At 29.3% G+C, this 15,787-nt stretch overlaps 1 protein-coding gene across 2 annotated transcripts; it reads right to left on the minus strand.

The window, feature by feature from the left end:
• Positions 1 to 937: 937 nt before the first annotated feature.
• On the minus strand, positions 938 to 15,746 carry LOC129989293 (oocyte zinc finger protein XlCOF6-like). 2 transcript variants are annotated; one of them, XM_056097730.1, is made up of 2 exons: positions 15,606 to 15,746; positions 938 to 3,747 (listed from the first exon to the last, which is right to left on the minus strand). In XM_056097730.1, the coding sequence occupies exon 2, from the start codon at positions 3,377 to 3,379 to the stop codon at positions 1,205 to 1,207; it is 2,175 nt and encodes a 724-aa protein (XP_055953705.1). In that variant the 5' UTR covers positions 3,380 to 3,747; positions 15,606 to 15,746; the 3' UTR covers positions 938 to 1,204. The 2 variants fall into 2 exon arrangements, with proteins under 2 accessions (XP_055953705.1, XP_055953706.1); XM_056097731.1 differs by lacking the exon at positions 15,606 to 15,746 and adding an exon at positions 10,431 to 10,539.
• Positions 15,747 to 15,787: the final 41 nt, after the last annotated feature.

Raw genomic sequence — 15,787 nt, forward strand, 5'->3', positions numbered from 1 at the left:
GGGAGGCAAGGTATAGATGTCCTACGCATCAGTCTTAAGGGAATGTCATGAGGACAAAACATCAGTACATTTATATAATCCAAAAAATAAAATTTTATGTGGTGAAAAAAGAAAATAATGACTTGCAATATATAGAATTGCTAACCAAATGATAAAAAATGGGGGGGGGGGAGTAAAAAAAGATATCCCAGGACATAGTTATGTTTGCTATGCCATTGCAATAACACAACAGAAAAAAATACAATATATATATATATATATATATATGCAAGTAAAAAAATTAATTTTAAAATTAGAAAAAATACAGGAAGGAAAAAAGTAATGACAAGAAAAATAATATCGATAATAATAAAAAAACACAGAATTGAAAAAAGAAAGTACTATAAGAGAAAATGGAAAGTTTGTTGCTTATTTTATGTTAGATCTATTGTTGAGAGTGTTATATCTTCTTACATTGATGTGAAGCTTCGAGCTATTGGTGTCAGCAACAGCTCGGTGTAGCATTCTTATCATCTGAGTGCTTTTACTTATGGTTTCTGATCTTCAAAACAAAATGTGAACTGACTAAATAGGATCATAGGATATAGAATTTTTCATATTTTGCTTTTTGAAAGGATATATTTTTTTCTATTTAAGGCAGTAAAATATTAATGACATTCTAAGGAGATCAACAAAATTGAATTAATTCGATTACTGAATTGTAATGTAATAATTCTGAATATAGTACTTGTTTATATAACTAACATTTTTCTAAAGCCATGGTAAGTAAATCACTCGATGCAAAATTTTTTAAATGTCATTGGTTAGCTATTGTATCACTTCTCAATATAGCAACTATTTCTTAATGCTGTCAAAAAAAAAAATACACATGAAAAAAGAGTATTGATAAACTTTGATTAAATTATCCACTTTTAACAATAAAAATGTCATTTTCAGATAGTAACTTACTGTGTAAAAGAAAAAGGCTAGTATTAAAATTCATCAAATTATTCGATGGAATAAAACCCCAGATATTTCAGTTTCTTAAATTATATTAAAGTGTCTTGATAAATGAATTAAATAAAAATTAATCACATTAATTTTAGCAAATAAGCAAAAATAATTTCATTAATTAAATTAATCTCAATATCATTACAAGAAAAAATAAGCTTTGAAAATGTTAAAAAATTTTAATACCAAATTTCATTAATGTGATAAAATTTATTTAGTCCTTTTGCTGAATCATTGAATGAAATATGTCCCACATAAGCTTGCTCTTCACATGTGTAACTTTATGTGATTTCAGATGCGGTTTGTGAGAAAATGCTTTTCCACATTCTTCACACACATAAGGTTTCTCGTTTGTGTGAGTTCGATTGTGTTGATTCAAATTAGTTCTGCAGGAAAACGCTTTAAAACACACGGCACAAAAATAAGGTTTTTCATTAGTATGAGTACGATGATGGGTATTCAAAGCACTCTTGTCTGTAAATCTCTTGTTGCATATGTCACACAAATAACGCTTTTCCTCAGCATGAACAAAATAATGTGAACGCAAATAACGTTCTTGAGTATATCCTTTGCCACATATTTCACACACGTAAATTTTCCCTGCCTTTGTATGTGTAAGAATATGTCTGCTTAAAACAGATTTTAGAGAAAATGCTTTGCCACACTCTTCGCAAGCGAAAGGCTTTTCATTTGTATGAACACGATAGTGATCGGCCAAGGTAGTCTTTTGCGTATAACCTTTTCCACAGACATCACAAACAAATGGTTTCTCACTTGTATGAGTTAGATAATGCACATTTAAATGACATCTCTTTTTGTAAGTTTTATCGCATATATCACAAGCGAAAGGTCTCTCATTCGAATGACTTCGAAAGTGTTCTTTTAAATTTTCTTTGGTTGAAAAAAACTTGCCACACATGTCGCACATAAAAGACTTTTCAGTCGTATGGGTACGAAGATGTTTATTCAAACCAGTCTTGTCTTTAAATTTTTTGTTGCACATGTCGCATGCATGACGTTTTTCCTCAGTATGAATTAAGCTGTGCTTGCGCAAATAACGTATTTGAGAATATGCTTTCCAACATATTTCACACTCATAAATTTTCTCTGTCTTTGTATGAATAAGCATATGCCTATTTAAAAGACCTTTTATGGCGAATGTTTTGTCACATTCCTCACAGGCGAACGGTTTTTCATTTGTATGTACACGGTAGTGATTGGTTAAGGTAGTCTTTTCTTTATAACTTTTCCCACAGATACCACATACAAAAGGTTTCTCGTTTGTATGAGTCAGATGATGCACATTTAATTGGTTTTTCTGTTTGTAAGTTTTGCCACACACTTCGCAAGCGAAAGGCCTCTCATTCGTGTGAGTTCGGAAATGGTCACGTAAATGAGTCTTGCTCGCAAACGACTTGTTGCAAATATCGCACTTAAAGGGCTTGTCATTAGTATGAGACCGCAGATGTTTCTTCAAACCTTCCATTCGAGAGTAACTTTTGTTGCATGGCACGCATTCGAAAAGATCTTTCCTTGTGTGAAGACGATAATGGCATTTCAACTTGAAATTGCTACCGAATGATTTATAACAAACGTCACATTTATGACATTTCGAATCTGTCTTAAGAGAATTTTTCTGTTTTGAAGTATTGAGGGAATATTTCTGTTCTGAGTCATTAACAGAATGTTCCTGTTCTGTGTCATTCAGAGAATATTTCTGTCCCGAGTCATTAAGAGAGTATTTCTGTTCTGAGTTATTAAGAGAATATTTTGCTTCTTCGTCATTATGAGCAGTTTTTATTAATGTGTCACAACTGAGATCTTTCATTTCTATGTCACTAAGAGAACCTTTTACAAATGCATCACAAGAAGAATCTTTTATTAATGCGTCACAAGGAGAGTCTTTTATTTCTGCGTCAGAAAGAGAACTTTTTATTCTAGTGCCACTGACAGTATCTAGTATTAAGGCGCCACAAGGAGAATCTTTTATTACTGCGTCACAAGCAGAATCTTGTATTAATGCATCACAAGCAGAATCTTGTATTAATGCATCACAAGCAGAATCTTGTATTAATGCATCACAAGAACTTTCTAACAATGTGTTACAAGGAGAATCTTTTATTAATGGGTCACAAAGAGAATCTTTTATTAATGCGTCACAATGAGAATATTTTATTCCTGTGTCACTAAGAGCATCTTTTATTATTGCATCACAAGAAGAATCTTTTATTTCTGCATCACCAAGCGAATTTTTCATAACTAGATCATTAAAAGCATCTTTCCTTTCTGAATCGTCAAGAGAACTCTTCCTAAGTGAATCTTGAAATGAAACTTTCAATTCGGAATCACTAAGAGAATCTTTCATTTCAATATTGCTAAGGATTTCCATTTGTAAAATATGGATTTGTTAAAAGTGTGATGTTAAAAATGCAATTGAGTATGCAAATGTTTTTTTTCGTATCTGAAATAATGTTTATAAGATTTTTAACTATGCAAAAATTGATTTGAAAATCAATTTGCTAAACGTTTTGTATTATTTTGTTGAAAAAATGATACTTTTAAATAATAACTTCTACTCACAAGAAAATGATCGACAATGTGAAGCTTTGCTTCTAAAATTGAAGTCAATTTTCCTTCCTGGACATCAAATAAAAGAAAACAGTTTTTCAAAGAAGTTTTTCCTTAAATCGACATTTGATCAAACTGTTTCATTTCTATGCATTCAAAAATCCATAGATTGCGATTCTTTTGCCATCACTATGGAAAGGAAAAAATAAATCATTATTTTATATATTATAAAACATTTCTAATATTATTTTTCTATCATTATTTTATGAAACATTACTACTTTTTTACAGACTTTAAATGCAAAATGTTTTAGACCATAAAAAAAAGCTTATTATTACTATATCAATGGAGAAATTTTTCTTAATTGAGAAGCCATTATTAAAGTATATATATAAGTAGGTAGAGGTTGATAGCCATGGAAAACTGTTACATTTTCTCAACAACCTTTTCATTAAAATTTTGAAAATCCAATTTTTATAAAAACATCGAAATACATTTTTAAGTTAATTAAAATGATATTATGTTTTGAGTATTCCAGCAATCAAATAGTGGATAATTATACAAGATCCAAACTCCGTCAAAACCGAAGGGGGAAAGATGGGTTGCCACGTCCGGTAGGGAAACAAGTATAAAATTAAGGTACTTAAAAATTATTAAAAATAAATTTAAGTATTTTAGTAGGACATCAGAGGCGGCGGCAGAGATTTGCAGCGATTTAAAAAATTGTTGTTCTCAGTTTCTTTTACTGACTGTCAAAATATCGCTAATACTTGAGCCTATTTTTTTTTATGAGACTCTTGATATTTAATTGCACTGAGATTTAATTTTAGAAAAAAAATATGGTTACATTTTATTCTAGGTTGTAGTATATAGATAGGAACATAGATTGCGCTAGAATGGCGGGTCATTCTAATTGAACAAATGCATATTCTTATCGTGGAATCTATATAAAATGAATGTTGAAAAAAAAAGTTTTGCAAAAGAAACTTTTTCAAAAATCCAAAATAATAAATAAAAAATATTCGATGTTTTCACCAAAAATCGATTTTTCAGCATAGTTTCCTACCTAAAATATCTGCTAAATAAGGATTGCGACAACGAGCAGAGGTGTTTTCGAATCCGAAGAGAATAAGTGCGCGTACTCATAAAATTTTACTATAGTTCAGACACGAACAATATAGAATGTGGAAAAGATACAGTGATGTAGTTTCTTAAGAAGGCTGGAGAAAATATTTCGTAAATTTATGTATAAGCTTAATATTTTATGTAAGATATGAAAAATGTATTTGTAAAAAATAGAATTACTTAAACATCAGATGCCCATATATTTATTTTTCAATAAATATTTAGGCTTTAAAAAAAAAACCAATGCAGTTTAGTAAAAAACAATTAGATCTTGAATATCAACTCCCCTTTCTTCATTTTTAGGCACGCGTTCTTATGGTTAAGTACTTTTTTCCCTAGAAGTTATTGCAAGTTGCTATTTCTCCCAAAATGTGAGTTTTATCAGTTGTATGCATTGGGTTTTCTTAACCCCCTTCATAAACAATGGCGAGTCTGACTTGCTCATTGAATTACTAAATTTTAAATCTTCAATTAAGAGAATTAAGTAATTTAAAATGCAAGAATCACTTAAAAATGCCTCATTAATTCAATTACCCTTGCCTAGGGATTAAAATAATAATAATCATCCCAAATAAGAGCAGCCATTTAATTAGGAAGTTAAGTAAATTCATATGTCGTGAGCTAATATGTTATATATGAATATTCTATGAAAAAATATTTTAATCATCCTTTTATCAAGACATTTTTATCCAAAATCTATTAAAAATTTAGAAGCACCTGTAATTATATAGTTTTTGCTGCAAAGAGTAATTGAAAGAAAAATTTGAAAAGAAATCAAAACAATACGTTTCTCGATTATATAATTATAATACTGAATGTAGAATCTGAAGAATTTAAGTACTAATTTATTTATCAAATTTAATGCATACTTGTATAAACTCTTTTAGCGTAACTAAAAAGCTACCATACCACATATATTTATTTTGTGTCATCATTTGCAGTCGGTAATATTTCTTTAGTAATAATTGTAGCCTGATGAATTAGATTGCAAAAGAAAATATATTTTACTGTTAAATAAATTTAATTTGCAATTATACAATTTGCTTATTTCAGTGATACATAATGAATTCCACTCTTATTAGCTTGAATATTCACAAGAGTGTCAAAAGAAAAGAGCGTTTTATTAAATTTAGTTTAACCTTTAATTAGATTTTAGTCAGACTATCTCATGGTGAAATGAATAAAATAAATTTATCAATTCGTTAATGAGGAAGTAACAATTACATAAATAAAATGACGATTAATTTTAGAACTTGAATTTAAATGATGAATTATGGAAAACAACTCTATCATCTTATTCATGAATAATATAAAAGCATCCATTTCTTTAATAATTCCACTGGAGGTAATCGAAGTGATGAAAACAATTTTTTTTCCATAATCTATGATGAAATCTTACCCGAAGGACAAAGATTAGTCAGGAAAAATATGACATCTTATTCATTGGCACACTTATTGATTATTCTGCTAAATTTAGTATAAATTATATATTATATATAAATTATCTAGTATAAATTATACTAAATAAAATTTAATATAAATTATATACTATATATAAATTATTTAGTATAAATTATACTAAATAAAATTTAGTATAAATTATATGAACATTATGACATTTAAATAAAATGACTGAGAATTTGAACTCGTTGACAACCATTCGCATTGAATTCTTAATCGACCGATCACAATTTTTCGACAAAATGGGACATGTCTTATTCACTTGTCGTCCTGTCGGTTATATTGCCAAAAGTAGTGCAAATTAAAAGCTTGATGAACGACATTTGAATCAAATGTCTGAAAATCTGTGGATAAAGTCTTCGACATTCATCACATTCAGTTCATAGTCGGTCGTCCAAAAGTGCGATATCTTATTCACTTTCGGATATACTGCCAAATCTAGTATAAATTATAAGCTAAATGAACGACATTTCAATGAAATGTCTGAAAATCTGCAGATTTAACGTCTTTGGCATTCACCGCATTGAATTCAGAGTCGGTCGACAAAAAATGGCCAGCAAAATGAGAATATAACCTTGTCGATATCTTATTCACTTGTTACCTTGTCAGTTATATTGCCAAAAGTAGTACAAATTATAAGCTGAATGAACAACATATGAAAGAGATGACTGAAAATCTGCGAACTTAACATCTTCGACATCCATTGCATTCAGTTCTTAGTTCAGTCTATCAAAAATTATCCTCAAAATACGGTATATTATTGGCCTACCGCCCTTTTGATTACTTTGCCGAATATAGTCAAAATACTTTAACCGTTACTTGGGATACTTCGACTGTTTACAATATATTAACTAAGGTGGATTTTAAATAATCATATTCGATAATGCGCAATTCTCTACAACTGTCCTGAAATGATGAACACTTTTGCCGACGAAACACTCAATCTCTCGCCGACGGGGGGGGGCAAGAGACTGCAGACGGGGGGGGGCAATTGCCCCCCCCCCCCTGCTACCGCCGCCTCTGTAGGACATGAAGACTAGTGGGAATACTGGCATATTGGTGCAATGTTTCAGCGCATATTTGCAGACCTGCCATCAAGTAATGATTTCCAATCCTGCTTTGCGGTACTTACTATGTAAGAGCGATACTTGGTGAAAGGCGCACGATTACTATGAAAACCGAAGCTAACGATAATGAAAATAACATGTAAAGGAATTCTATAGTTATGTGTTGTGTATTCCTACTATAAAAAAGTAGATAATACAAAATTAAAATCACATTAAACAGACTGTACAGTTATGCGTTATGTATTCAAGCAAGAAAGTAATGGATAACAATACAAGATTCCAGCCCCGTCCAAACCAAAGGGGAAAAGACAGGTCACCGCGAAGCACTTCCTCCACCTGGAAAACTACATAGAAATTGGCAGACCACCGAAAAACAAAATTGAGTATCGACAGTCGGCTGGTTCGTACTTCCGAATCCCAAACAACAGAATAAAATAACAAATAGTAAAAAATCAAAATAGAAAATAAGAATAATGGAAAAAATGGGCAAAAATAGAATAAAATAGTTAAAAATGAAATATAAAAAAACTATAAAACATAGGCAAAATAATATAGAACGTAAGAAAAACAAAATGGTACTTATAGTTATTGATGACTAGTCATAATTTAATTTCTAAATCAATAATTTCAATAAAAGCAGGATGGCAGAGTTCCTGACAAGTTAAAATTTCATTAAGGTTTTTCAGTTCCATTTCCAGCTAGCCAAAAGCGCAGAGCTTACGTTGATTATTCTGTAATCAACGTAAACAACGGGGCACATTATTCTATATTTGGACTCTGATAAAGTGTAGTATAGTAATTACTGCTTATCGACGAAAATATTTTTGACATCTCAGTTCAAAGTCTGGCCTAAGGATCCAGTCTTAAAACTACATGATTACTACTAAATTATCAGCTTTAAAACTATCAAATTAGTTAATATAACACCAACCAAATTCAGGTCCAATATGTTTGGAAAGCTTATAATTCGTTTTAATACAATTAATCACAAGTAAAATCCAACAAATATCAAATAAGTTTTTGAATTAGCAGACGATTAAAAAAAAAAAAAAAAAACAGAATTATTTTAACAGTAAACATCTGAAATGACCTCAAAGAAATGTTTAATTCAAATAATCGAGATCATGTTCAGACACGAAATGAAGCAAACTCTGATCAATTTCAATCCAATTAAACAATTAATATTGTTAATATTGTAATGCAATTAATATTGTCAAAGTAGTAATAACATTTTAAGTAAGTTCGCAATAAAAATATTGAAAATACAGCCAAATAATTGTCAGGAAAGACGTATTTATCTTTATTCCCATTGCTTCACCCGATCAATTCCACAAAAAAAGTATTTTCCATATAAATAGAATGAAGTAGTTTCGAGTTAGAATGATATGGAAATAAGATTGGGAGAATGTTCATCCCATTGAACAACGGTTCAAAAATAAATCTTCAAAATGGAGCATTAATTAAACGAAATAAAAAACAACGGTAAAAATTGTTTAAAAAAAATTCTACATGAATTTTGCATATCCAAATTCCATCAATATTTTGGATTCAAATATCTAGAACTAAAAGATAATAAGTTCTAGATATTTGAATACATATATAAGCATTTTATAAGCTTAAAATGCTGATATACAATTTGTGTAATAAAAAAGAAAATATTATATTAACTAATTTATTTAGACATAACTTACAGTATTAACAAATTTGTACTTAAAACTAAAGAATTAAAATAGCAAACACAACATCATTTCGATAAAATTGCTCAAAATATACATAATAACTGATAATGCTGTCACATTTATTTACTAAGAATCATTTTTTTTTTTTCATTCCTTTATGCAGTCAATTCACCAAACACATGGCATTTTAACGCGAAAGTTTTTACACAACAAACTAAATCATTTCTCAAATTCTCTTTTTTTATCGTGCTATTTTGATCGTTAACAATTTTTCGATTAATTAACAATTTTTCAATTTTATGAGGAGCAAATTAATTATGTTAAATGAAGTTTAATCTGATTTGTTTCTCGACAAATCCAGAACAAAGAAAATAAAATCAAGAAAGATTTTAGTTTAACAGATTATGCAATCACTTCAATCGATTTCTAATATTAGTTAGTATGTAAATAATTTTATTTATTAACGGTACATAAATTAATATCATGGAAAGAAAAATATAAATAATTAAGTTATTCGTATGGTATCTTTCTACATAAGTATTAAAAATAAAATCAGGTTGAACAACAAACTATTAAGAACGAATTTATAACAATTTATTTCGTTTATTTTATAATTCCAAATAAGAAAAATTTCGAAAAGAAATAATAATAAATTAAAGCAATAGAATATTATAAATAAGATAGCAGAGTTCTAGATAAATTTTCAACTGCCAAGTATTTTGTGAAACAAAATTATAGAAACATATCTTCTGGATTATTAGTTGTAGATAGATTCGTTAATTTTTTTTTTTTTTTTCTTTTTAAATAATTTTATTTGCAAAATCCAGTGCGATTTTAGCCATTTTTTTAGTCACGAACTTACAAATATAATTATAATGAAAGGCAAGGAAAAAAGAAATAGATAGATGATTAGATGAAAAATTAATGTTTAACTTGTATACATCTTATAAAATAATTTCCTTTACTCATTCATAATAATTATTATTCAAGTTTTTTTAGATTAAAAAAATAATAATAATCCGATATTTTGGCAGCTGCAAAATTCCAATTGTTATTTTTCTTTCATGCTACATGTAATAATACATATATATAAAAAAAACACAGGTCATAATATCATCACAAATATTTCTGTTATTCAAATAATACAAAATATAACTTACACACTCACCCAATATGTGTGTGTATGTGTTCATTTAATAGTAATTAACATATTAAATACCCACTCTTAATAAAACGAAATTTTGAGGAATCTAGAATCGTAAAACATTTTTGTTAAAAAAATAAATTATTCACAATATCATTAAAATCACGGGTGCGACATATTCTTCAATTAAAATATATTTTTGCTTTTTATAGAACTTATAAAAAGCGAATATCATCTAAGTCATTTTTTATAACATAAATATCTTAACATCACAATTCAGAGATTATGATTTATTTGATTAATTACTTTGGCATGAAACATACGTACTTGAGCACAATGCTAATATTTCCCATTCATTTAATTAGTATAATATGGAAAACAATTTACATTAAATACCTTTTAAATCTTTGCACAGAAGGCATTAAACCAGACTAATACTTCTTCGTTCGCATAAATAAACTGACACCCGTTTTCTTCCTCTGCATAAAACGTGTTGCCGTGAGCCCCTCCTCGCCGCCGAGTCTGTTTGTCTGTTTCTAAGGGAACGCGTACAAGGCCATTTAAAGTTAACGTCTGCCACAAATACAATTCCCGTCATTCTGTCTGAGTCATGGCGGTCGCTATAGCAACGCTTTTCATACAGCAACATTTTCATAGAGTAAAAACAAATGATTTTTCTTTCTCTTAACATGTTATTCATTCAAATTTAAAGTCTCATTTGATATTTTAATTATCGATTAATTGAAGTGTTCCTGTACCAACTCTGTTTCAATGCTAGTATGTTTTTTTTTCTTTTAAATTTTTTGAGAAACATCTGCTGAATCCAGATACTGATATGAGAATGCTTATAGACTGTCTTATTTTAAGTTAAGTTAAAATCATTTAATGCATTCTACAGGCCAAACTAATGAACCTATAGCTCCTAAATGCGACAACAGTTCCTTCTTAAATAGCAGGTGATTTATGAAAAGGGTTTAAAATTTTAATAAGATTTTTAATTAAAAATTATCGAAATCATTTTACTATACAATCAATGGCAGTGGTCTAACCGCACCTCTCTCGCATACCCCCTAATAAAGCTATTATCACCCCGCTCCTTAAAATTGTAAACTTTGGGCAAGGTTGCGAAAACCACAAGAACTCAGATTTTTATTTTTCAAGTCCCGCACATGACGATTTTATGCACCGCAGTATAATGAAAAAAACCAAGTAGGCATTTTATAAGATTTTTCACGACCGATTAAACACAAATTTGGCACACAACTATAATTTTAGTCATTAGATCACATTTATCTAAGTCCTTGTGTTTTTACTTTTACATATACGAAGTATAGTAATCGTTATACAATTAGAACACGAGATTTCGACGAATCTCTACGTTTTAGACCCCCCCCCCCCAATTTCGAAAAACGCATTTTTGGAAAATGTCCGTCTGTCTGTGACAACTTAAAAACGCTTAGAGCTAGACAGATGAAATTTGATTTACGGCTTTTACACCAAATTTGTGGATTTCGGTCAAATTTTGAGCAAAATCTGTTCAGAGCAAGTCTGTCTGTCCGGCTGTTCGAATATAAGTTAACACCATAACTACAAAAAGAAGAGAACTAGACAGATAAAATTCAATACACGGTTTAACGTCTTTAGTATAGATGCCTATCAAGTTTTGAGCGAAATGTAACAAGTGTTTGGCCATCTGTCGATCGGTTTGTCTTTCCAGAAGCAATTAAATGCGTTAAGTCAAAAACGCAATGGCTTACACATGTCAAATTTAGTGTATAATTTTGGAACTAGAAGTGCACTTTTCTTTCAAATTTTTATTTCAATCGGTTTGAAAAAACGCGTCTGTAACTCTAATTCGATTTTTGTATACTTGTGATCGCATGCCAGGGATAAATCGCCAAAACACTTGCCAAAGATCACACGATACATTCAGTAAAAATGCTAAATTCACACCAAAGATTAATATTTCATAATTATTGTATGCTAATATCTTGCAAGGCATTCAATGTGATAACATCTTTATTAGAGAATACATGAGAACGTTTTGGAGAGACCAATCAGCCTAGTTAGTTATCGAATAGTCATGATGGGAATGCAGAGACGACAGACAAACAACCCTTCGATAAATTTTATTCAAAATTTGACAAGGATCTGCATATTAAATACTAAAACTCTTTACCAAATTTACTTTTTTATCTTTGTAGTTATCGTGTCCACACTTTTGCTCGGACAGGCTAACAAACTTCCTATGAATGAATTTCATTCAAAAATGAATTAGAACAAATAAACAAATTTGGAATAAAAACCACACAGTAAATCTCATCTAACTCAAAGCATATCTGAATTATTTACGTGTTTCCGGCAAACATAATTTCAAAATTGTATTTTTTCGAAACGAGGGAAATATTAAAATGGAAATTCACCAAAATCTAATTCTTTGACAAGTACAATACTCTTTCCTTCTGTATTTAGAATATAAAAACCATTTTTTTAAAAAAAAATATTCAATTTTTTGGACAGTATCTTTTCCTACTTTTAATAAAATGTTTTTAAAAATTTAAATGTGTCTAATCACAATACATTTCATTATTTTTGTTATTAGGATTTAAACTCACAAACATATCGGATATATTAAATATATTCTTTTATCACGCATTGTTGTGACTAAGCACGTAAAAAAAATTTTTATAATAAAATTAAATTAAAGGAATTATGCCAAAACATTATCATTCTACAATGCTATGAAATCAAAGTTCACAAACTTCTTCAGATTAAAAAAAAACAAACCTGCCCACCTTTTTACCATTTATAAATTCACCATCACAATTTTTGAAAAACCAAGATGAACTTTCAATGGTAAAAATGCCAGCAATAAATAGTAAAACCTTGAAAAGGTTTGTAATAGTTGTACTTAACCTGTTTTCCCAATAATTTTTTTAAATTCGTAATTGCAAGGAATGATGAACGAATAGATGATAGATGATGAACGACAGATGATTTATGTATTTTATCCGTACACAATGGTTACACAATAAAATGAAATTCTGAACTGATTAGATGAGTTGAGCTGACATTCGTTGCATCAAAATCCAGTCTGATACAAACAAAATCAGATAATTTAATAATCAAATTCAAGGATTTTTTTTTAATGGAACAGAGGTAAAAAGACCACACCAATGAAATGAGAAAATGAGGCCATCAACCCATCCCAAAATGTTATAGGACACCACTACAAAAATCCTTGGAGATATTTCTAGCCTCTTTAACACACCAGAACAAATAAAATATTATAATCCTTATGATTATTTGACAATAATTATAGTATTGATTATTGCAACAGCTATATAATCCTTATTTCCCAATAATTATAGTATCTATCATTTCCATTTAATACAATGTGTTAAGATGTTTTTCAAATAGTTCCAGTTAAAATCGATCACTTTCATTTCTCAGATATTCTGAAGGTTAAATTAACTGAACTCGATACATCATTGGCATAACAAACAAGAAAATTTATCACTCGCTATATATTTGTATTTATTTAACAATAAAAAAAATGAAATAAAGAAATAATACCTGTTTTTAGAAAATTTAGACTTTGAATCTGAATTATAAAGTTAAAAAATTGGAAGAAATACATGCAAAATGCCTTGGTTAATAGAAAGTAAATAATTTGTGGTTATTCTTTTCTAAAAAGTATACCTCAAATTCCTTTTTGGCTTTATTATGAAATGGAACAATAAGTATATGATTTTATAAAATTATATTGATAATTAAAACTATAAAAACTTTAAAAAATTAAAGTACAACTGTAAGATTATGATTATAAAATTCAGCGAATAAAATTTCGACATTATTTGGACAGGAAATAAAATTATATAGTCTTTAAAAATATAAAAAAGTGAATATGAATATTTTACAAAATAATGAAGACAATAAAGCTAATTATTTGAAAAAAAAATGCTTTCCCTGAATATTAAAGTTGTCTACATACAATGTGCAACTCAATATCTTATATACAGGTACATGATAATAAGGATCTTAAGAAATTAAATACATAAGTCAACCATCTAACTCTCCGACCCCCCCTAAGGCACACGGATTTAAACCATAGAACTGAATGACCGGACCGCCGCAACAGCAATTGGCGGGAACTGTGGTTGAGTCCTAAGGGCCGTCACCGGCCACGGTACAACCCTCCCCGAAGGAAGTACGTCCCGTCATCGATGGGAGGAGCCAGATCCCCCACCTATTAGTGTACCCTCCAGGGTGGCGAGATCCAACCACCATGCCGGAAGCATCTCCTCCTCATATTTAAAAGGTGTTTTAATTTATCAAAATTATCAAGAATCAATGGCACATTAATAAAATTCAGACTGCAAAGGCATGCTTTTGTCGGTACTTTTCAGTTAGCCAGGTGCAAGCGAAAAATCGCCAAATAATGTAGAATTCCACCAAATTCGCATTTGGTTCACAATTGGTGACATTTGTGCCTGGCTAACGGGAAAGTACCATTTTTTCTATACTAACATTCTTTATTCTTATATATTCTTGAAGGTTTTTTTAATTGATCAACATAACAGTCTTTATTTATTCCAAATAGTTAGTGAAAGAATACGAAAATCGGTCATTCAAAATCCTTTTTAAAGAATTTCATTAGAGCAGTAACTTTTATTTATATCCAAACAAAAAAAGATGTTAGCTTAATTTTGCTATCAGAAAATAAAACTTAGTAGATTAACATCCTTGAGAAAAAAAAAGGAACTGAATTTATTTTCTTCACATTAATGATATATATAATGATATTTCACATATATGATATTCAATTCTTAAATTTTGTTCAGCTTATCCATATTCTGTAGAGATGCATCCCTAGCAAATGCATGTATTAGTACACCATTAAAAGAATATATAATTGTGCATACAGCATCATGTAAGATTTACCAGAGAAAGCCATGCAGTGTTTAATACTAGGCAGATTGGGTAAAAAAAAATTACATATATATATATATATATATATATATATATATATATATATATATATATATATATAAATTATATATTATGGTACAAAATTTCAATGGCCAAACTTCAATTTCAGGTTAGAAAAGGTTAATTTTTTTCTCTTCAAAGTTATAAGCTACAAAACATTTCAAAGTTTTACAAATGTCAGCTTCTACATCAAAGTGTTTTTTGACACACAATAATTGATATTACTGTGAAGAAATAAACTCAATGTCCTGCAAAAAATTAATTTTCAATTCCCTTATGAATAAGTCTCTAGTATGAGCAAGTACTTACTCCCACAGCTAGCCATGAAGTTAGGCATCTATTTTGATAAGTGTGGTCGCAATTTACAAAAACTGGAAAATGTATATCTTCATTACATTTGGGATTGATAAATGTTTCATCAAATATGCAACTTAGTAGAAATAGCAATAATACCCCCCCCATTTGCCTGCACTGCATCCAATTAAAGTGGCAAAGAATAAAATGTCCAAAGATATTAATACTTAATCAGAGCAGAAAATAATCCTAAGAATTAAACAAAATCCAAAGAATTATACTTACATTTTTATTTTCTGTTTATTACAGATCTTATATAAATCGTTATCGTTATCACATATATCACGTAAGCGTTATCACATATAAAATAATATGTATTAAAGTTTTAAAAAAAATAGAGTCATTTTTAAGGAAGACTAATAAACATTACGCGCCTTAATGCCGTCTAATTTCAATGAAAAGTTGTT

The sequence above is a fragment of the Argiope bruennichi genome, chromosome 10, assembly GCF_947563725.1.
Source record: "Argiope bruennichi chromosome 10, qqArgBrue1.1, whole genome shotgun sequence".
Classification (NCBI taxonomy): Eukaryota; Metazoa; Arthropoda; class Arachnida; order Araneae; family Araneidae; genus Argiope; species Argiope bruennichi.